The sequence below is a fragment of the Mustela putorius genome, unplaced genomic scaffold, assembly GCF_011764305.1.
Source record: "Mustela putorius furo isolate JIRA1106 unplaced genomic scaffold, ASM1176430v1.1 tig00003898_pilon_pilon_pilon, whole genome shotgun sequence".
NCBI lineage: Eukaryota > Metazoa > Chordata > Mammalia > Carnivora > Mustelidae > Mustela > Mustela putorius.
In genome coordinates this window covers 16,040,972-16,065,195 of record NW_025422047.1, presented here as the reverse complement: position 1 = coordinate 16,065,195, position 24,224 = coordinate 16,040,972, and the positions used below count along the sequence as shown (strand labels likewise).

At 37.4% G+C, this 24,224-nt stretch overlaps 1 protein-coding gene across 7 annotated transcripts in view; it reads left to right on the top strand.

Moving 5' to 3' along the window:
• Positions 1–24,224, top strand: part of ATP8B4 (ATPase phospholipid transporting 8B4 (putative)) — a 248,892-nt gene that overhangs the window by 54,580 nt on the left and 170,088 nt on the right. For all 7 annotated transcript variants that reach the window (XR_006602907.1, XM_045067867.1, XM_004755458.3 and 4 more), the window contains 2 exons: positions 20,059–20,172; positions 22,740–22,838. Coding sequence is in view for 6 of the 7 variants with exons in the window: in XM_045067867.1 (XP_044923802.1) it covers positions 20,059–20,172; positions 22,740–22,838 (213 nt within the window). In the remaining variant the exon portion in view is untranslated. The remainder of the gene's footprint in view (positions 1–20,058; positions 20,173–22,739; positions 22,839–24,224) is intronic.

Here is a 24,224-nt window from a genome sequence, read left to right as displayed (position 1 = left end):
ACAAAGTGAAAAAAGAATTTTGTTTGCCTTCCAGATAAAATAGACTAGATATCCAAATGGGGATGCCCAGGTAATACAGAAAATAACTGGGTGGGCTTACAGCTGTAGAATAGAGATATCAGTTAGAGGAAGATGCTTAAAGCTAGGAAAAAAGTAGAATTTGTTGAGGAGTGATGGCTGACCTGTGTGGTATGGGGGTAGAAACCCACATTTACTTAGGGGTAGGGGGAACCCAAGAAAGAGCAGGGAGCAGCAGAGATGGAGATCAAAGGGAAGACAATGAGATGAAAGCCAGAAGAAAGGAGTCTCTCAGGAAATTGGGGGTGGATAACCATATCTAATGCTAGGTGCTCATGAGGTTAAGAACTAAGGAAAAACACCTTTATTTTATTTTTTTAAAGATCTTTAAACTTCAATATAGTTGCCACACAATGTTACATTAGTTTCAGGTGGACAACATAGTGAGTGGACAAAGCTCTATGCTCACAAGTGTAGCTACCATCTGTCACTGTACAGTGCTATTAACAATACCATTTACTATATTCCCTGTGCCTTTACCTTTTTCTCACATGACTTATTACACACCTGGGAGCCTGTACCTCCCACTTCCTTTCACCCATTTTGCCCATCCTTCCCCCACATCCCCCGCAGTCATCACTTTGCTCTCTATAGGTCTCATTCTGCTTTTGGTTTCTTTATTTCATTTGTTTTGTTTTTTTTTTAGATTCCATATGTGAGTGCAATCATGTAGTATTTGTCTCTCTCAGTCTGATTTATTTCATTTAATGTCATACCTTCTAGATCTCTCCACGCTGTTGCAAATGGCAAGATTCTTTTTACGGCTGCACGATACTCAGTTGTATATATCTATATGTATGTATGTATATATATATCACATCCTCCTTCTCTATTTGTGCATGAACATTTAGACTGCTTCCACACCTTGGCTATTTTAAATAATGCTGCAATTAACATAGAGATGCATATATCTTTTTGAATAGTATTTTCATTTTTTTTTGGTAAAAATCTAGTACTGGAATTACTGGACCATATGGTATTTCTTTTTTATTTTTATTTATTTTTTTTTTTGAGGAACTTCCTTATGGTAAGAAAAACATCTTTTTTTTTTTTTAAAGGTTTTATTTGTTTATTTGACAGACAGAGATCACAAGTAGGCAGAGGGACAGGCAGAGACAGAGGGGGAAGAAGGCTCCCTGCTGAGCAAAGAGCCCAATGTGGTGCTCAATCCCAGGACCCTGAGATTATGACCTGAGCCAAAGGCAGAGGCTTTAACCCACTGAGCCACCCAGGCACCCCAAGAAAAACATCTTTATCAAGAAGGGAGTGATTAGAGGACCTAAAGAAAATAGCTGTATAATTTTTTTTTTTAAAAAGTTGAGATTTGGAAGTCAAAGGGCAGAAAAAAGTATGCAAAAGATAAGGGCATGGAGTTATAGTCCACTCAATTAATAATTTGCAATAAAAAGGAGAAAAGTAGTATAGAAGCTTTCAGACTCGCTGAAATTAAGTACATTTTTGAATGAATTCTTCTCACATATTTTGGCTATCCAAATCCATTGGAAGGTAAAACTCTTAAGTATTTTTTTGAGGGGGAAACTTGGGATATCAACATGTGGGGCACCTGAATCCCGCTTTAATCCCCAGCCTGACGGGAAATTTGGGTTTCTCTTTCTTTTCTTCCTGAGCAGCATAGTTGCATGCCGAAGTGCCCTAGATCCTCACCAGCAGGCCTGATTACCAGAGCAATTTAGGCACCAACTGGAGAGTACAGATGATGACAAGCAGTGTGACAAGTTGGAATTAGTTGTGGAAAGTACTAGTAACTTGCATTTGTTATGGGTTTCTGGTTGTTGGTTGCTATGCTTTGTATTGGGGTTTTCCCATAGCAACAGTAGTTTTTTTTCTTTTCTTTTTTTTTTTTTTAACAGACATTGAAAATGTCTTCTGTTCTGTGTGCTGTTAATATCTTTGTAAATTATTCCATGTTCTATGTGACCAAACTTTTTCCTTTATAAATAATCTACTTGGAGAAAAGGTAATTTTTGGACTTCATTTTCTTTTTGGACTTAAGAGTTTAAAAGTATAAATATTTTATCTCTTTGACATATGTTTTATTTACATAGTGTTATTTGGCTAAGCAGTTGTCTGATTCCTTATTTCTTTAATTTGGTTGGTCTGTTTTAATCTTTTGTTTTACCATCTGAATTCCCATTTCTAAATGTTCTAAAAAGGTGCATTAAAGTAATTAAAGAATCCAATCAAACTCTAAACTCTATCTAATTAAACTCCAGTTAAACTTTGAAATGTTTGCTTGTTATTTACCTGTTCCAGGCTTGAAATAATTTCCGTGTGCTCATAAAACTTGTTCTGTTTCATCTGTTTGTGAAGTAAATTCCAAGTAAAAGCAGATTTTTTAAAATTTTACTTTCTTCATTGCAATGATGTGAAATTGAAAAGTTTCCAAGCAATATATAATTGGAATTAGAAGAATTAAAATAAGCTAATTGTGGCAGTAGACTCTTAGAGCTCATTATTGCGAGGACACAGTGGTATAAATTTAAACCAAGACCAAGAAATGAAAAGACGCAGGAAGAGAAATAACTTCCTGTGTGGAGTGAGCACCACAAATGCAGTTTCCTTTGTTGGCAAAAGGTTTATGAAAGTTATCCATAAATCAATCATGTGGATAAAATTGGGCAAGTTCAGTAACAGTTGAGAAGTTAACAGAAAAACCACCAACCCCAACGGTTTCAAAGTGGTTTTTATCTTGTTTTGTAGTTATCTTTATTGGACCAAATAGTGTGGTTCTGTGAATCATATTATGAAAGGATGGCAATTATCATATTTTACATTTTGTAGTTTGAAAATTAATCAAATCATTTGTGTTTAAAATGTCTTAAATTGATGTCTGCAATTATGAAGCCAGTGGTCAGATTATTGTATTTTGTATGTGGCTATTTCTACAGTTTCTTATAAAGGTAAGCTATTTAGGCATGAAGATCATATTGGAAGATATTTTAAAATTGATCTTAGGAGTTGTTTAGGAGCTCTACGTGTATGGGTGTAAATGTATGTGTGTTGCATGAATATGTGCATGTAGGTAAGTTTGTAGTTGTAACTCTGTGATACATCTCTGTAAGAATGTTCTTGCTTGACTAGAGAGCCTGTTCTTAGAGGAATAAAGCACAGGACAGCAATCAGATTCCTGTATCTAGATCAGAGATATATATATCTCTTGGTACTGTGCCTTGACTTCTCCAGCAGCTCTAATTGTTCTGGGTTTCATTCATGCTCCTTGGTTGTGAAGCTTGCTGTGAAACAAGCAAGCTCATGTCATGGCTATGGGTATCCAGGTGCCTTTCAGATAGGTTGCAGATGCTGACATCATTCCACACCAGTGGTTGAAAAAATGCAGGGAAAAAGAGTTGCCTTATACAAATGGAAAAACCCAACTGGCTTCTCTGGTACTGCAAGGAAGTTAGCTTAAGTTCATTATAGAATTTCAGGGTGAAATTATCCTTTCAAGCTTTTCCACCCCGTTCCCTCTACAGAATTCTCACGAACTGCATACCCAATTTTTGTTTATATCCCTTACAAGAGGGCAACTCACCAACTCTCTTTAGTGGGAAAGGGTGAGAAGTGTGGGGTCCCATCTGGCTCAGTTTTAATTATTCTGATGATGTTCCCAAACTAGGGAGAATAGATAATTTGTCTTCTAAACCAGATCACTTTTGAGAATGAAAGGGGATCCTGTTAGTTACTTTGCCAAGACAATGGGCCTACACTGGGACTGTCACTCTATCTATAACCCATTTTCAACCTTTGTATTTATTGACTGAATTTGGAACTTCTCTGGGGCTCTGTCTTTGGATAGTTTTAATTATTAGGCAGTTTTTCCTTCAGTTGAGCCAAATCGATTTTCTCTTGCTCTATTATTTATTGGTTTAGCATTTCTTCTAATGCCAAAGCAAAGCAAACGTGTCTCCTGATTCACATGATAAACCTTCTGATAATGTATTTAAAATACCAAACTTGGGTTCATTGATTAGACTTATCTCCAGTATAGTCACCTGCGATTCCTACCCCACTTTTTCCCTGCAAAGAGCTTCAGCTTTTCTATAACCAACTCTGTAAAGTGGGTTGTTCCAGAGTCAAACAACATATTCTAGAAGTTGTTTGAGCAGCTTGAAGTAGAAGAAGAATTATTACAGTAGTCTAAGATAGCACTAGCTTTTTGGTGATGGCTGACACCTCTTAATCTCTTACTAATCTCATTTTCATCATTAAGGACAAAGACTATGTCACATTTATCTCTTTATCTTGCTTGTCATAGAACTTGGCACACAACAAATACCACTTCCTCTGTCATTAAATATCCCTTTCATTATTGTCTCATATGAAGACTTACAGCATGTCTTCTGTATCTTCACTGATACCTAATCCAATGGGCCAGTTAAATCAAAAGCTCTGGAAGTGGAGTCCAACCTCTGGTATATTTTTTAAGCTTTCTGGGTGATTCCAACGAGCAAACAGGATTGGGAATCACTGTTCTAAGTTAGTAATAAAAATATTGAGTATAACACAGTGGAGGACAACTTATCACTAGATACCTCCCTAGAGTTGCCATTGGGCCATTAATCATTATGAGTTTCTGACTTACCTAGTTTCCAATCTTTATAGTTAACCAACCTTGCTACCAATCTAATTTTTAAGTATATTATTGATTTTTATCTTAATAAGCAGAATTTTTTTTTTTAAAAGTTGTTACAGTGCTGGCTAGGTGGTTTCTATATGGAAACAGAAGGGCGGAATAAATAATTGAACTTTAGATTGTTTTCTAAGTCCTGTTTCTATGATTCTTGCAAACCACTTAGTTCCATGTTGCAATATTTTAAATACTCTTGTAGCCCATATGCCACAAAAACGCCATTGTTCTACGCAAGACATTTTTGAGGTTAGAAGCACAAATGGGCTGAACTTCTTCATAATGTTTTGCAGAGACAACATTGTTCAGACTTTTCTAGGTGAGAAAATAAGTTAAAGAAAGGTTTGACTTTTTTTTTTTCTTCTCTCTTGCTCTCTGATATGGTAAAGTTAATAAACTGCATGAAGATGTTGTGCTAAAAATGTGAAAAATATGCATTTATGCCAGTGCCTATCTTATTTTGGTAAAAGTGGTTCTCTAGGTTTTGTACTGGAAATTACTGGTTTGTTTTGTGAATTACTAACAATTATATTAGCTCATGTTTTGTTTTGGTAAATGGAGTTACTTTTTCCCCTCATGTATTTTGAATTTTTTTCCAGTTGGGTTTTCAGCCTTGTATTGAGTAATTAGTGAGTGTTTGTCACTTTGTTAAATACTTTTGAGACTTGAAGTATAAAACAACTCTTAGCCCTTCAAGAGTTTGCTGCCTCCTTAGATTTTGAGAGTATTTTATATACATGGATGAAATAGCAGTTTAAGACATTGCAATATTAAGTATGAAAATGAATAGTATTAGACTTATAATTAGCATTTTCACTATATATGGGTAAGGAAGATAGTTTTCTAAGAACAGATGGATCATTTTCTTAAAGTAGTATTGGTAATGTCTTTTAAAAATTATGAAAGAATGTTAAAATACTATGTTGTATTTATATAAAAATGGTCTGTCTGAATTTGGGGAATTATTGGGCCAAAAGTCAAATGTCAGTCACCTTTTAGCCCATCTCAACCTAAACTGAATGAAGAAAATGATGATGAGCTCATTCAAAAGTACTCCTGGGACATATTGGAATTAAGTTTTTTGAGTCTGAAAGGTAGTTGAAATTTTTTTTTTAATTCAAATGTGAATATATACATATATATAATTTCTGAAAACCAATACTTCAGGTATTTTAACATCAGGAATAATCTGAATTTGTTTTATGAACAAATAATTACAAATAAATTCCTGAAGCCATATAGGGCCTATATGCTCTTGCCTGTGCAAATGATCAGTATTTTGCATTTTACACTTAAGCATTTTAATAAAAGGGTTTCTTGTACTCCCATTTCTTCTCCTCACCCTGCCATGTTCCCCTTGTTTTCACATACCTGTGGAATTTCTCCATAGTACTGTGTTTTGCAACCTAATGCTTGGTCTGATCTATTTGTAAGAGCTTAAATTGAAAATGTGTGAAAAAATCTCCATTTTTTCCAATGATTTTTCTTTTTATTCAGTGTATTTTTCTTGAAGGATTAAAGGAGAAGTCTGGAAGAATATCTTCAGCTGAGCCAAAAGGACATTTTGTCTTTATAGTCTAAGTCTTCAAGGCATTTATTTGTGATGACTCAGCTCCATGGTCTATTGGTGAAATCAAGTGTTCTTTTGAAAGTTCATAATCTATAGTGCACAAATCGGAGTTTTTGGATTTGTAATCTAATTATTTACATAGCCTTTTGAAAAATACATGCAGCCTTGCTTATATAACAGAAATTTGTGCTTATCAATACTCTCAGAGGTTATTTAATACTTCGCTTCTTGAAGTGTGGTTCACAGATATCAGACCAGCATCCCTGGCTTCACCAGGAGCTTCTTAGACATGCAGAATCTCAGTCCCTCTTCCCTAAATATTGAGTCAGAACCTGCATTTTAACAAAACCCTCAAAGGATTCATATGCACATTTGGGTTTCAGAAGCAATAGACCAATCCTCTGTTCTCATTTTAGTTAGATGAAGATTTTGAAGATTGTAACAAAAACAAAAGAGGTGAAGAGGGGAAAAAAAAGTGTTTAATTATCAGGCATAATGCTAATACTTTAAATGTGTTCTCAGTTAATCTTCACATGCACACATGCATGGTGGATATTATTACCCACATTTTATGGATGGGGACACTGAAGATTACAGGGACTAGGAGATAATTTTCCAAGGTTACTTAGCTAATAAAATGGTGAGTCACCATGCAGATTGAGGAATCCAAGCCCTCACTTTTTCCTAATACTCAATTATTTCTTGGGACCATAGGCATTCACTAAGTACTACTAACTAGTTTCTTTTTTGGGACTATGACTTAGATTTTTTTGGAAAATGTCTTCAAGAAGCTCTTGAGCTTTCTGAAACTAGGGGGCTTGCAAGGAGCATCTTCTTAATCTGTGAATTTTAAATTTGGAAGTTTGATTTGTCATCGTCTACATGTAATTCCTTTCTTTAAGACATGTCTGTCTTTAAAAATTTTTTTAATTAATTATTTTAATTAACATATAATGTATTATTTGTCCCAGGGGTACAGATCTGTGAATTGTCAGGCTTACACATTTAACAGCACTCACCATAGCACATACTCTCCCCAATGTCTATTACTCAAGCACCCTCTCCATACCTTTCCTCCCCCCAGCAACCCTCAGTTTGTTTTGTGAGATTAAGAGTCTCTTATGGTTTGTCTTCCTCCTGATCCCATCTTGTTTCATTTTTTCCTTTCTTATTCCCCAAGTCCCCCATCCTGCCTCTCAAATTGCTCATATCAGAGAGATTGTATGATAATTTTCTTTCTCTGATTGACTTATTTAACTCAGCATAATACCCTCTAGTTCAATCCATGTCGTTGCAGATGGCAAGATTTCATTTCTTTTGATGGCTGCATAGTATTCCATTGTATATATATACCACATCTTCTTTATCCATTCATCTGTTGATGGATATCTAGGTTCTTTCCATAGTTTGGCTATTGTGGACATCGCTGCTATAAACATTCGGGTGCACGTGCCCCTTCAGATCACTACGTTTGTATCTTTAGGATAAATACCCAGTAGTGCGATTGCTGCATCATAGGGTAGCTCTATTTTCAATTTTTTGAGGAACCTCCATGCTGTTTTCCAGAGTGGCCGCATCAGCTCGCATTCTCACCAAAAGTGTAGGAGGGTTCCCCTTTCTCCGCATCCTTGCCAACTGTCATTTCCTGACTTGTTAATTTTAGCCATTCTGGGCATGTCTACCTTCTTAACTCCCTTCCTTCTTTTCATCCTTGTCCATATCTTGTTCTTTGCCTCCTTCTCCTTTATAATGGCCTCTGTCAAAATAGTTGTCTCTGTCATGAGTAAGAGGGCACATGTTGAAAACATGTGATTTTTGCAATAGAAACCTGGCATATTTCAATAGCATTTTCAGAGAAACAGTGGGGCTTATTCACAAATGCAAAATCCAGTTTAAATTCACCATGTGGATGGTATACAATGTTGGTGATCTAGTCTCTTCCTGAAGTATATGCAATTGTAAGTAAAGTGCTTTTAGGTGAAGCTATTTAGGGTTGGAATATGCCATACCTTTTACTCTCCAGTTTCCCTCCCCATATCTTACTTCCCAGCTCTACCTAGTTGCCTGAAAACTTTTTGTTTCCAAGATCTTTCCTATTAGGAAGGAAATCTTTTTCACACTGAAGGGTTAGAAATTAATGTATCCTTCTTTGGGTATGGAGTCAAAATGGGAGAAAATGACCAGAAAATGTGTTTGACCCAAAGAGTTGACCTATAATATATAGTCATATAATAGGTATGTAAATATTTTTGGTAGAGGACTTCCCTGAATCACTGCTACAGTTGACTCTGTTTTTATTCATTTATACATGCATTTATTTAACCACAATTATTAAGAAAAATTAAAAGTATTTTTAAAAATTATAAAGAGCAACAATTATTGTGGAATTGCTGTGTGCCTGGGATGGGGGTGAGGTCCATAAGGGTGAACAAGACTCAGCAGTATTTTTCTTCAAGGCGCTCAGAGTCCAGTGGGCCCTTCTTCAGGTTTGGAATCAGAATATTTCCTAGGAGCCCGGGGAGGGGGTACTGTGGCCCATAACTGGCTTGGTCTTTTCAAGCAGTTTTAGCCTTTCTGAGTGTCACTTTCTTTACTGAGGATATAGGCAAATTGTTTCCCTGGAAAGGACTGTTGTGGGAAGATAATATCTAAAATAGATTTGACACCCTTTCCTTCCTTATTAGAAGTAAAATAACCATTTGGGAAAACCCGTTTCTCATAAAATCCTCAGGCCATGTGCCATAGTCCGACCCCTCGTTCCCCATCCTCCATCCCCTTCACATCTTTCTTACTTATATCACCACCGGCTTGCAGAGCACAGACTTCGAGTCCCATGAAATGCCTCCCAATTCTATTTCTATTCTGTCAAACTCACCAACCTCTTTGGGTTTTATTTTTTTAATTTTTTTTAAATTTTTTACCCCTTAAACCAACACACTTGCATAGGAGTCTGGATGAATGTTTTGAACCCTTCCCCCCGATGGAGTCAATCAGGAGGAGGAATGTCTAAGAGGAAGGCACTGTGAAAGAGGAATGTGAAGGAAGTAGAATGAGATGGTGGAGAAGGTGTGGGTGATGTAAGTAGGAGCCCGCCCTTCTTTTCTCCGTGCACGCATGCATGCATTCATTCATTTCTTTGTTCATTCAGAAAGCAGGGGAAAGGATCTGGTCTGCTCTTTGTACTCACTGTTACTCCTAACTGGCCTCCTGGTGATGCTTGGGTGAATCACAAACTATTAAATAAACAAATCCCCACTGGAACCCCTCCTGGAGTACTCAGAGTTGTTCTGTGAGCAGCTCAGCTGCAAATCAGTTCAGGGACTTAGAACATCTGTCTTAGTGAGTTTTGATCAGAAACTCACATTTGAACCCACTGTGCATTTTCTCTCCATATCATGGCAGCTCTTATTCTATTCAGCACTCACATGAGCTTCTTACTGAACCTCCGTCAGCTCCTACAAGACAACTGTCTGTTTTTATATACGTCACCAGGGAGCCCCATTTCCAGTTCCCTGAAGCAAATTCAGTTTTTGTCTAACTCAGAACATACTAAGCAAAAACTGCCAAATTTGCTGGAAATTCATTAAACTCTTTGTAGATGATGTGATAACAAAAAATAAGAGATTGGCACTTCAATTTATTTATCAGGTGTTGCTGTTGTGTTTTAAGTTATAGAATACTTTAAAGCCTCGCTCTTCTCCCATTCCATGTAAAGAATTTTATTTCCCTTGTGTCCTAACTGGTCCTTTATCCTCCCTTTCAACAGCTCTACTCTCAAGTAAAAACTATTTGAAATACAAAAAATCACAAAGGTGATGTGGGTTTGTCTAAATTTAGATTTATTGTCCCACTCTGGATGAGAATGGGCTGGAGACCAAGAAGTAGAGATGTTGTAGGAGGGCATTTCCATAAGTTGGCCATGGGTCCTAATTTCTCCTGCATCCTGCTGGAGATGGGAATTCAGAGAGACATACACTTCTCACCTGATTCCCACGGGTTCAGGAGAAAATTGCATGATGTTATTTGTATAGCACCCTATTATAAGAAGTAGAGTTCTAGGAAGGATTAGACTATTTGTAGTGTGTTATTATAACCCCTTGGCCCTTCGGGGAAATTCATTATGGGTGTCTCCTCATTAACTGGACTTTTCCATTGTGCCTTTGTTATTGTCATAAATGCTGAAGTCTTGCCCGATATTTGGCCTTGTTCCCAGATGGCATAGCAGTGTGAACGTGGTCTAATTTTTAGTCCTAGTAAACAAAGCAACTCATATGCCCTATGTTGTTGAAAGACTCAGGAAATGGTTCAGGAAATGGACCCAAGAAAGCCAGCTCCATATCACCTCAAAGAAATGTCTAATCTGGTTGTCCAGGGCTTCTAAAGCTCTAGCATGAGATAGGCAAATAGGCCAAAGCTGAGGACCTGCTTCCCTGCAGATGGCAGATCTACAGGGAAGAGGCACAGAAGAGTTTTGGTAAAGCAGAAATCAGCAAACAAATCATTATGGGACTATGAAGGTCCCACTGAAATACAACCTTTGATTTCTTTTTTTTTCTCTTTTGTATGGCTTCCTTTTCTTTTGTATCTTCGCTCTCTGGAGAAGGTGTATACTAAGTCTCCCTCTCTCTCAACCTGTGTAATTTTAAGAGCATTTTTGCTCTTTTCAGATATCACAAAAGAAAAGTTAACATTTTATTTGGACCTAGTTAGAACCCTTTATATGTTGTATGCATCTAAATGCCCTGGAGGAAAAATAAATTAGTGTGATTAAATTAATCTCAGAGGGAAATTTAATTTGTCCCCCTGGTAATTGTCCAAAATTAGTTCTTTGTAGATAAATTACTATTCATAGACCATTTACTAGTTCTAGAACAGTCTTGCAGAAGCTGGAACATGAAACAAAATTCTGAGGATAGAAAAGAAAACAAAGTAAGGTTTATGTTACCACCAGGCAGATTGGCTTTGGAGGCACACTGAGGCTGAAATCCTGCCTAGCTATTGCCTGTGATTCTGAGGTCTAGATGGGAAATGAAGTACCCTAGACAAGGCTGATGATGTTCTCCCTAGACTGATGGTATGGAAAGTGATTGCTCTAGCTGATTGAATTTATGTGCATCTTTCACTGTCCTGTGGTTTAGAAAGTTTTTTTTTTTTTTTTTTTTTTTTTAACCAAGGAATATTGTAGGAGGGCCAGTGGATTTATTAATCAAGAGGCAGTCTAGAAATTCTTTGTTTCTGGCTCATTTCCCAGGAAACACATACCACTTAGGAGAACACATGACTCTACAAAACAGCTTTTATGGGCAGCCCTGTAACTGCTGTAAGCCTCAGTTTCTTCATCTGCAAAGTGGTGCTGAAGTAGAAACAATTCATTAGATTTTTTGAAGATTATCTGAGATGATGTATGCACAGTGCTCAGCACCGTACTGGGCCTGTGTAGGGAGACAATACATATTAACAGAGCAACACCATTACATGAAGAGTCATACTTTCTTCATTACACATCCAAGTCTTGGTGACACATGGGTCATACTCCTTTTCTTTGATTATAACAATGTGTAGTCTGGCAGTTTTCAAGCTTTTTCTGAGTATGTTCCCTACTTATAAAAAGAAAACCTTCCTGTATCTTTTGGTAGATGAATGCATAAAGATGTGATGTGACTACTCAGTCATTAAAAAGAATGAAATTTTGCCATTTGTGACCTAGAGGGTATTATGTTAAGTGAAGTAATTCAGAGAAAGACCCCCTATATGTGGAATCTAAAAAACAAAACAAATGAACAGACAAGAAGGCAGAATCAGACTCCTAAATGCAGATAACAATCTGGTGGTTGCCAGATGGAAGGTGGTGGGAGGCTGAGTGAAATAGGTAGAGAAAATTAGGAGGTATCCAAATTTTCAGTTATAATTTGCAGAGATAAAAAGTAAAGCATGTAGGGAATATAGTCAATAATATTGTCGTAACATTGTATGGTGGCTGCAGTTACCGTGGTGAGCATTGAGTAATGTATAGAACTGTCAAATCACTGTCCTATACCTGAGACTTATTTAACATTGTATGTCAATTATACTTTAATAAAAAATCCAAATATGTTGCCCATATTAAATACCCAGCAAGAAAAAAAAATACATATACATGTATTTACTTTATGTATTTGTATGTATGTATTTATATTTGAATACATTTGAATACACTCAGTATTTGTATTTTATGTATTTATGTGTTTATATATGTATATAAATATAAGTATGTATACATAAATATCATGTGTATGTGTGAATATACCTAGTCAAGAAAACCTGTGCATCAAACATTAATAGCCTCAGCTTTAAATTTCTTTGTTAAAACATCCATGGAAGTTATCGTTTTGTTTGTTTGTTTGTTTGTTTTTTGTTTTTGTTTTTGTTTTTTTTTAATAGCTTAAAGGACTGCTGTGCTTCCCCTGGAGAACAGGTGCCCAGTGGTCTCATCAGATAGTCATCTTGAGGTTGTGTGAATCTGAAATGTCAAATAAGCAGGCTTCTTAAGGGAGTCTCGGCAGGCAACATGCTCCTCTTTTATTGCTCACTGTTTTCTTCGTAGTCTTGATCACTTTCTTTAACTGTGTGATCAGTTTATACGTTTGTTTATTCTTGCCTCTCTCCCCACAACTAAAATGCAAACTTGGTCTAGGAAGATAGAGACTTTGTCTATTCACATCTGTAGTCCTGGTTCAATGACAGTGCCTGTCACATGAAAGGCCCTTGTTGTATGAATGGATGAATGCTGGGGGAAGTGTGGCCTCTCTTTACCTCCCCACAAATGCTTTTGTTCACGTTGTGGAGCTCAGGCTCAGGAGAACCTCATGCAGATGGTGGTGGTGGGAACAATGATGATGTTTATTGGTGGCTCTCTGTAAAGCCTCTTCTGTGGCTCCGACCTCACTCAGCAGTGTTCACAGAGGAATGCGCTATCATCTTGCCATGCCTCCCAGCCCTGAGTGCTGTACACTCTTCACCATTTGACCAATAAAGAGGAGATGTGGTTCTGCCTGGTGTCAGGCGCCAGACTCCCAATCTTCAGGCTTATTTGCCCCATATGTGAATTCTTTTGGTACCTTTGCATAAAACATGGCTGTTTCACATATTTCCTGAGCAGCGCAAATGCCTTTAGGCCACTTCCTTTTTTTTTTTTTTTTTAAGCAAGTGTTCTGTGGATGCCGTCTCTTTTTGGGTTTTATTTTATGGTTTAGAGATCATTTCTCTTAAGAGTCAGGACTATTTCTCTTTCTGAAATCCATGTTGTACCATATATCTGTCTCCTCTACTGGCAAGGCTATTAGGCTCTTTCCCCCCTCAAGCTCCTGACAGTTACTTTTTATAGCTGTCATGACAAAAATGTTTCATCAAATGTGGGAGGGAAGATCTTGTGAGAGTGTGGAAACTGTGGTACTCATTGCGAAAGCTCCTGGGGTTTGGCCTGTGGGATCACAGACGTAGGCAATGTCCCCGGACAACCACCAGATGCATTTAGGCTTGGCCTTCTATGACTCATTCTTTAAGGCAAATATAGAGATGAAAGTACACTACTGTATAAAAATGTAAATTGATTTTGTATGTATTAATGTTTTTATCTGCTATTTTGTTGATTGGGAGTAAAAGAATAACTGAAATTGACTTAGACAACAAAATAAATGAACAAATCATATAATTGAGAAGTCTGGATATAGGGCTAGCCTCAGGAGAGGCTTGGTCTAGTTTCTTTCTCTGCATTTTCCAGCCCTGAATCTTCAGTGCAGAATTTATTTTTAACAGCTTCCCCACTCATGGTCCCAAGATGCTGTCAGTGATCCCTAGGGCTACTTGTTTCCAGGTTGGAATCCAGTAGGAAAGAGAAAGCCAGTATCTCCAGCAAATTCCCAGAATTGACGTGGGTCATGTGCTAATCCCTGAACTCAAAATTTTAATCAGGAAGATGGGCCATGTAGTTGGCTCAAACTAATCTGGGTCTGACTCTGAAGTTTTAGATGAGAAATGAATTCATCCAGACCACAAGACTAGGTAATTTGCAGCACTGTTAGCTGAGGGGAAGGGGAAAATAGTCAAATGTCTGTTACACCTAGCATTAAAATAAGACTGGATTTGTGGTGCTAAGTTTGGTTTTTGATACTTATTTTTTATGGCTGATGTGTCTCACACTCTCCAAATACTAGGCTTAGTTTCCATTTCTGGTTGTGGTGTCCATCAGTCTTTCTGGCTTTCTACCTTTTGGGCACATGATGGCTCTTTCTGATCAGTGAATTGTGAGCATTTGGGCTGAAGCATTGACTTGTATGTACAAAACAGAGCATTCTCTTTCCCTCTGGAAATGCAGTTGGAAGTACCTGAGATGGTGAATGGTCCATTGTGAGTAACAAGGGTGAACAGAGTCTTCCTGGTGGCTGATGTTGAATAAGTAGCATGAGCAAGAAATAAACCTTTATTATTTTAAGCCATGAAGATTCTGGAGTTGTTACTGTGGCATACCCAGTTTATTCTGCCTAGTACATTGAATTTTCTAAATCCATTTGGATTATTTGGGAATTGCTCAGAAAAATCTTTTATTTATGTGATTCTTTCACCATAAAACTCAACTCAAAAATGCTTTTACATATGTGGTCTGGTTTTATCTCCACAATAGTCCCATAAATATGTAGGTGAGAAGTATTAGTAACTCTGTCTTTCCCATGGAAGAATTGAAGTAAACTCCCCAAATGTTCAGTTTACTAATTTAGCAATGTTTGTTATTTTTCTATTTGCTTCATTTTCTTAAGCAATACGATTACACAATAAAATCTCATTATAAAAAATAATGCCTCTCATTTTGCTAATATCTAGTTTGATGTTCCACCTTTGAAGAAATTCTCATTTTTACTTTATTCTTTTCCTGTAATAAATACTTAATGTTAAAACGTAAAGGACTTTGGCCACTGCTGCTTCCGTTGCAAAGCGAAACTAAAGGAGGGCTTATCTGTACTATTTACTTGTGTTGAACTTTGTAAAAAACCAAAAGGGTCACTTTTGGAGGGATATTGAAAGATAACACAGGAAAACTGTAATCATACAGCAGGCAATAGATAAGCAGAGCTCCTACAGAGGGGGTTGACTCAAGAGGAAAATGTAGATACATGGTATTATTTTCCTTGGTAAGAAAATGGCAGCAGGCCAAAAATTCAGAGTGGAGGAGAGAGCAAGGGCTGATTGATCTGAAAACAGAAGAGAGAATTGCCTTGCTCTGAATTGGCAAAGAACACTGCTGATTAGAGTGGGCTCTGGAAACAGAGTACCTGGGTTCAGATCGTGGTACCACCACTTACCAGCTGTATAATCTTGCTTAAATTACTTAATCTCTCTAAATCCGAGATTCCTCTTCTATAAGGAATAAGGATAATAGTATCTATTTCATAAGGATATTGTGAGGATAAAATGAGCTGTGAACTGTAAAGCTCTTAGAATAGTACACATGGGAAGAGTTTGATAAATATCAGTTGCCATTATATTATTATTATTATTCATTGTCAACCTTTCTGTCACTGCCTGTTCCAAGCCACCCATAATCTGTCACCTGGACTAATTAAAAAACCTTCTCATTGGTCTTTCCTCATCTGTTTTGTGTCATTTCCAACTTGTTCTCCACCCTGTAGCAAGGGTAATCTTCTGAAGTTAGAATCTCAACAAATTGTTTCTTTGCTTATAACTTTTCAGTAATTCCCTCTTCACTTAGATTTTTAGTCTTTATGATAAAGTCCAAAATTCTTAGTGGATTCCAAGGAACTACTCTATCTAGCCTCAGTCTGTGCTGACCTCTTGTACAGCCCCATGGCCCCTTTTGTAAACTCCCAAGTGAGCCATCTTCTGCCTACCTTGGCACATTTGTATTAATATATTTTAGAGGAGCAATGCTTTCTTCTCATCCTGATGTTGTCTTCCTGATGGAGGGATCTCTACTGGGGTGACATTTCTCTTACCACCCCTTTACTTAACTTTGTAGTGAAGTTATTTGTTTGATGGGTCAGTCTTGGAGGGATATCTGGGCCTCACCAGCTCCGCTCTGCCCTCTTCCTCTTGGAAGCAAGCTCTCTCTAGGGAATGTGCATTCTCTCATGCTCCTCTAGGGGTAGACCCCTTTCACACTGCATGGGAGGTTCCCCCTGCTCCAGAATGGCCTATGGCCGCGTGGTTAATCTACCACATTGTGGGACAGGTTAACTGGTCCACCTGGCTAACAAATGAAAGCCATGACTTCCAGCCTGATTTCCTTTCGCACTAAAGGTGCTGTAGGGATTCTCCAGGTGTACTCCTTTCTCTTTTGTTCTCCTTTTCCTTCTCCTCTTCGTCAATTCTTTTGAATAGGGATGTTTCTAGTGGTTCATGGTGGAAAAGTCATGCTGAAGGGATAGAGGTGAAGATCTTCTGTGCTGTATTATGGAATGAACTGTACTAAAATTTGCCTGTAAGCCAATAGGTGGTTCAGTGAAATGACAGACTATTTAAGGTGTGACCTATACTCACATCCTTGGAGAAGGCGGTGGAAATAGAAACACTTTTTCCTTTCAATTAAAAGAGACAGGTAAATGGTCCTCCAGGAGGGGGAGCCCTCGTTCTTTGTTCCCAGGCATAGCTATGCGGGTTTGCATTATCTGTGACCAAGTAACAACAGAGCCCGAACATCACAATCATTTTATATGTTAAGTTAAATAGGAGAAAATCGTCACAGACCTGTGACTATTATCACTTTGTCCTGCTCATTGTCTTTTCACCTATGTGGGATTCAGTTTTGTAGGAGAGTTTCTTTATAATTCCAGTCATGGTGTTGAGCTTCCCAGCAGATGTTCCATCTGTCCTTTTACAAGGTACAGGCTTAACCTCATTTTAGTTTCAACTTAGAAGAAAATATAAAACAGGAATATGTGATTTTTTTCTTAGTTAACTGCTTTTTCTCCTTAGCTTTCCTCCTCCCTATTATTTTCTCCAATCCCTTCATCAGAAATATGTTTCATCATTGACAGTTCTCATAGCCTCCCTTTCAGCCCAGACCTTGAGTAGATAACTCACTGCAAAATATTCCTCATCAGCTTACAGAACAGTTTTAAATACATTACTATGTATCAGACCAGCAAAGCTGGGAAATTTTTCTCGACACCTCTCTTACTGTGCCACAGCTTGTTGCATGGAGCTAGACACAATGATTCCTGGTAAATGTTTAAAATAGCTATTTAAGGGGCACTTGGGTGGCTCAGTCAGTTAAGTGACTGATCCTTGATTTTGGCTCAGGTCATGATTGTGGGCTTGTGAGACGGAGCCCTATGTCAGGCTCGGTGCTGGGCATGGAGTCTACTGGAGATTCTTCTCCCTCTTCCTCTTTACTTTCCCCAATCCCTGACCCCCATTGCTCATGCTTTCTCTGTCTCTTAAAAAAAAAGAAAAGAAAGCTATTTTAGTAGGTGCTCATTTTCTTTAATGACAGTAACAATGATTGCTGGAAGCGTAATTTCACTTAAACTAAGTCACACCGACTAACCTCAGTTTTAATATATGAGTGGGTGGAAAATCTCTGGGCATATTGATTCAGAATTTCAGAGAGACTTATCACCCCAGATTTTGCTATCTTTGTAGATAAGATGAAATTAAGTCTTGTGGGAGTATAGTTAGGTGCATTTATAAATGGTTAAATTCAACCAAACATATTTTGTATAAACTACTGAAAAGATGTTAATCTCTGCAGAGGTCTCTAGTAGTTTGCCAATGAACATCTCCTACCAGTTCAAAAATGCTTATGCCCATGGGGATAGCGGGGAGGGGTAAAGAGGGAGAGAGAATCTTAAGCAGGCTCTATGCCCAGTATGGAGCCCCACATGGGGCTCAGTCTCATAACCCTGAGATCATGACCTGAGCTGAAATTAAGAGCCAGATGCTCCACTGACTCAGCCCCCTGGGGGCCCCTGCTTGCATCTCTTAATAGCCACCTTAGATTCCATTCGATGTGTAGTTGGGGTCGGCATATTCAAGTCTCAGTACAGTCTTTGTAGTTTCAGCCTTTTGCTGGAAAATCAGCTTAGTCTGCCCACCATAGCTATTTTGCTTGTTGTCATAACATTGTTTCCTGGGACATAAAGAGAATCTGTCTTTCCTATACTGTGTCACTTTGTGGGGCTGGTACTTACCACACTTCTTGCAGAAAGTCCGGTGGTTTTAGAAATGTTCATCATGGGGGGCACCTGGGTGGCTCAGTGGGTTAAAGCCTCTGCCTCGGCTCAGGTCATGATCCCAGGGTCCTGGGATTGAACCCGGCATCGGGCTCTCCACTCAGCGGGGAGCCTGCTTCCTCCTCTCTCTGCCTGCCTCTCTGCTACTTGTGATCTGTCTGTCAAATAAATAAATAAAATCTTAAAAAAAAAAAGAAATGTTCACCATGTTCAGCACTAAAGATGCTTTGTGAATTCTCCAGATGTACTCCTTTCTCCTTGTTCTTTTCCTCCTTCCTTCTCTCCAAAAGTACCATCAGCATAGAAAGCTATTTTTTTAATTAAAAAAAATTTTTTTTTGGTTTTTAGTCATATCCTTTGTAATGTATTAGTCTACAGCTTTGGAAGAATATATAAAAGGCACATGTTTGAAAGTTTTTGATGGCAGAAAATATTGAATAATTTAAGATGGTATATTCAAAGCTATTTTTTTCAATAGATTGGTACAGTAGAAATATATGAAAGACCTTGTACATCAGTATTTTAAAAAAGCAACCTATAAGTATTTAGGAAGGGGAGACCGGATTTGATAGTGATTTATGAAGAGATGATCTAGAGATTTTAGTTCATCCAAATTCCGTGAATAAACAGTTAGATACAGTTGCCAAAATGCTGATGAAATTTTAAGGTATGTTAATACAATAGTCCAGAACATAGAACATCGAAGTCTCTACTGTACGTGGGTTGGTTGACTCAGATCTGCAATATGTGTATGGTTCTGTGCAGCATGTTTTAAGAGAGATACAGAGAGGTTGGGATAAATCTAAAAGAAATGGATCAGGAAGAGATTTCTGTTAAATAAGTCATGGAGTGACTGAGGGGTTTGAGAATGCCTGGATCAGAGTTGAGATTTTGGGAAGTCCTGTGAGTGGTCTTCAAATATTTGAAGATTTCCAACATATGAAGGGCTTCGACTTGGTGTAGGTGACCATGGGGATGGAAATTGGCACATGGTAAAAAGTTACAGGGAAGCAGATTTGGGTTTCTCATAATAGACCTTTCTAGCAATTCCAAATCTGAAATAGAAATAGGCTGGTTTGTGAGGTGGTCAGTTTTCCATCACAGAAGACTTTCAAAGACAAGCCCCTTGTCAGAGCTATCTAAAGGGTAGGAAGGTGGACCAGATAATCTCTGAAGTTTCTTCCAACCTCTCAGTCACAGCATAAACTCAGTGTCTGCATATGGTAGGTGTTCAAGCAATATTTGCCAAATGTATGAATGCATAAGAGTAAAACATCTCAGGGGCAGGTATTGTACTTGATACATTTTTAAGTCATGGATGATTTTATGGCACGGGCCAGTAATTTCACCTATATCAGGAGAGTGTCATCTTTGGGAAAAATGAAGACCTTGAGCCAAGAGAACTTAACATTTTCTACATAATTGGTTTATCTGTCTTGTTATGGCATAATTCATGTTTTGCCTTGTTAAGTTTTAGAGCTGTTCTGATAATGAGCAATACCTTGACTCAATCTAATATGATGGTATTTCTTTTTCAGGATAATCGTATCCACACATCCAAATACAACATTCTTACCTTCTTGCCAATTAATTTATTTGAACAGTTCCAAAGAGTGGCAAATGCCTATTTCCTTTTCCTTCTGATTTTACAGGTAATGTTTAGATTGTTCCTCTTCATCATCTGTTTGTTAAAAGTATTTATATAATTTGAAAAAGTATGCTAATTCACTCAGCTGGGTGTTCTTGATTAGATAAAACCATTCTTATCAGATTTTGACTGTTATTTTTGCTGTTTCTTTTCACAAATGTGAGAGGGCTACTAATGGGTAAAAACTAGTACATTCATCATTTTAAACACTGAGGTCATTTTAGAATGCAGCTATGCACTTTATCTGAACCAAACCAGAGCCTAATAATTACTGTCCATAGCCTCCCTCCTTTCTTTATCTCCTCCTCACATCAACAGTGTGGGTGTTGCCAGAGTTGAGGTAGTCTAGCTGAGTGGTAGTTAGTGGAAACTAATTGGGCAAATTTCATTTGTTTCTAAAAACAATGACATCTTTTCTATGTATAACAAATGATGTATGCTCTATCTTCACTGTAGAGTGACCTTTTTTTATGGTTTTTGGTGGTTAATTGGTAGTTAATAAACTTCCTTTTTTCTCCCATCTGACTAAAATAGGAGCTTAAATGAAATTTCAGCTTTTACTGATATTTTAGGGAATAAAATGCATAAATCAATGAATATACATAAACAGTTCATGAGAGCTGGTTATTTACCCAATATTTATTTTATAGTAATTTAATCAGACCAAAATGGTACATTGAAAATGTGCAGGGCACTGTGTTAATTTTAGAAGGTTAAAAAGATGGGTTAGATGTGAACAGTCCAGATTAATAAATATTTGTATTAAGAAGCTTTTGGTTGTAAGTGGCAGAAACCTAAATTTATTAAAGCAAAAAGGAAATATATTTAGGATTAATTCATTTTATATATGACTGCATTAATGGGCAAACTGTTTCGATAGGATGTGACTTCTCTTTCCTCCTTGTTGGCCTTACTTGGGCAGGTCCAATCTACCTTGTAGCCCCTGAAAGCTTTAGACCTTTATTCTCCTGCTTCATCTCCAACATTAAAGAGAGATAGAGGGATTTAAAAAAAATGAGAATGAGTCTTTTTTTTTTGGTTGTTCCAGCAGGTCTTGTGATTAGCTTTCACTGGACCATGCTGAGTTACATCCCTGTTCATTAACTAATCATGGCGGCTCAAGAATTTGTAACAGTAGGTGTCTTGACCTAGATCACAGGCCAAAATGTGGAGCCAAAATGGAACGAGTCTGCCAACATTGTATGTACTGACAGTAGAAGAGATGAGGTAATTTCCCAAGGTATACTCGAGAAGAAATGGATGCTAAACAGGCACAACAAAACAAAACAACAACAACAAAAACTCCACAGTTGATGTATACTTTACAATTTATTGAAATGACTTTGGAATCCAAGATCTCTTTCCTTCTTCCCCTTATGAATTTGCTTTTTGTTTCTTTATATAACTCTTTACATCATTCCAGAATTTTGAGCCTATTTCTTTAATGGCTTTCTTATGTATAGTCAAAGGCTCTTGTTCACAGAATTTTATATCTGGAAGGAGACTTTGGGATGGTTTGGTGCAGGCTCCTTTCTTCTGTTTATTAGGAAATGAGACCCAAAAAAGGATAAGTAATGTGTAAAACTTTTACCATGAGTCAGTGATAGAACTAGGACTAGAATCCAGCTTTTCTGCCACTCAGGCCAATGTTTTTTATTGGTACCTCAGAGGCTTTTAAGTTGATTTTTTTTAAATTTTATGGAAACTATTGTATAAGATTGATTTAGTTTAGAGCTGTTTTTGATCGTGCCTGATCTCCATGTACTGACCACATCCACCCCACTCTTTCCTACCTGATGCCTCTTGAAGCAGCTCTGTATAAAACCCCATTTGAAAACCACCTTTCTAAGAGAGTCCTGTCAACTCTCATTTTGTCTCATGTGGGTGGTTTTGGAGCCAAATAGATCTAAGTTTCAAATTTTAGCAGTGTGTGTTCTTGACACACAGGGTGTGTCAAGCATGGTGACCTCTCAGGTACTTATTTACAAAATGGGAAAATGATATCTAGGGCTGCAGCATTTCCCGACTCTAGGGCACTATTCACAATGTATTCTATGTTGTGCACTGGGGGTGCTATTTACATGGAATACAAATCCTTTGGGTGTGTGCAAAAGAGATCTGGTACAGAATCTAACTCAATGAACTTTCTCAGGGTCAAATGATATAAAATATGGGAAGTACTTGGCACACTCTTTGGCATAAAGTATATACTCAAAGAAACTCTCTTTTAGAATTGGTGAGAAGTTAGTAAAATTGTTAAAAGTTGAGATGAGAAGCAGAGAAAAGACAAGTGATATATGTCCCGGGAAAAGATTATGTGAAAGATTTCAAGAAGCTTACTTCTCAAGTTGGTATAAAAATTTTATTTTTTGTTAAGTAGCCTAAAAATTGGCTCAATGATACTTCTGTGTGTCTTATAAGTGAATGCAAATACTTAGTTATTGAAAGTTATTCTGTATTTGTATAAATAGCTGAATATAATCCCATTACTTTCTGTGAGTCTTATGACAAAATTTGGAAGATATAGTTCCTAACTTAAAAGTCCTAAACTATTTGAAATGTTTGTTTTAGCTGATTCCAGAAATCTCCTCCTTGACTTGGTTTACCACTATTGTGCCTTTGGTCCTGGTGATAACTATGACAGCTGTCAAAGATGCCACAGATGACTATGTGAGTATTTGCTTTTGAGCATTTTTGAGGTCTCAATTAAAATTGTTATCTCTCAAAGACAAAAAATTGGGATCCATTTGGAATTTTTGAATGGAGCTCTTTTGATCAGTACTAAATAAAACTCTTTTGGTATTTCTTTAGTGACTAATACAGATGTCATAGAACCAGAGCCTGTTTATGATAAAAGCAAGAGGGCTTGAATAATTAGACTTACTCCCTCATTTTACAGATGAAGAAACCAAGGACTCTAACGAATAGTGATTTGCGGGCACCCGGGTGGCTCAGTGGGTTAAGCCGCTGCCTTCGGCTCAGGTCATGATCTCAGGGTCCTGGGATCCAGTCCCGCGTCGGGCTCTCTGCTCAGTGGGGAGCCTGCTTCCTCCTCTCTCTGCCTGCCTCTCTGCCTACTTGTCATCTCTCTCTGTCAAATAAATAAATAAAATCTTAAAAAAAAAAAGAATAGTGATTTGCTAATGATTATACAATCAATTAATTGTAAGACCAGAATTAGAACACAAACTTGCTTCTACCCAGTGAAGTATTATTTATCCTATATAATATGTCTTTCTCTAAGCTTTAGGAATTGGTAGATGTTAGGTATTCTCACATCCTATTCTCATTATAGCATGAGTTGAAAATCAAATCACTTCAGAAGTCAGGCAATTAATGTAAACAAGTGAAGTCTAAAACAATAGAGAATTTTGAAGTCTGCATAAGCCAAGGGAGGTCATTAAAACACAAAGCTTTAAAACATGGTCTTGTACAAACCAAATATTCTAAATGTAGAAAAGTTTATATCTCACCTTGGGAGCCCTAGTCTCAATACAGGTGTCTGTATCCCAATGACTTATGTATTTATATTCCTAGCCTAGGCTTCTCCTGTGAACTCATACCTATATTTCCTATTGTCTATTTTTAACTTATCTATGTCTTTAAAGTGGGTGTCTTGTAGATGGCATATAACTAGGTAATGATTTTTTATACAGCCTGAAAATCTTTTTAAATAAATTTTATTTATTTGACAGAGAGACAGCAAGAGAGGGGACACAAACAAGGGGAGTTGGAGAGAGAGAAGCAGGCACCCCATGGAGCAGGGGGATGTGGGGCTCCATCCCAGGACTTTGAGATCATGGGTTGAGCCAAAGGCAGATGCTTAATGACTGAGCCACGCAGGCAACTCTGAATGTTTAACCCATTTACATTTAATGTGAATATCATTATGATTAGGTTTAAATCTATCATCTTGTTTCTGCTTTCTTTATGTCCCATTGGTTCTTTGTTCCATTTTTTTTTTCTTTTAGACTGAGTATTTTTGTGAATCCTTCTTATCTTTATTTAATGTAGAACAGTAGTGGTTCTGGGTTTTAACTTACAGTCTACCTGAAT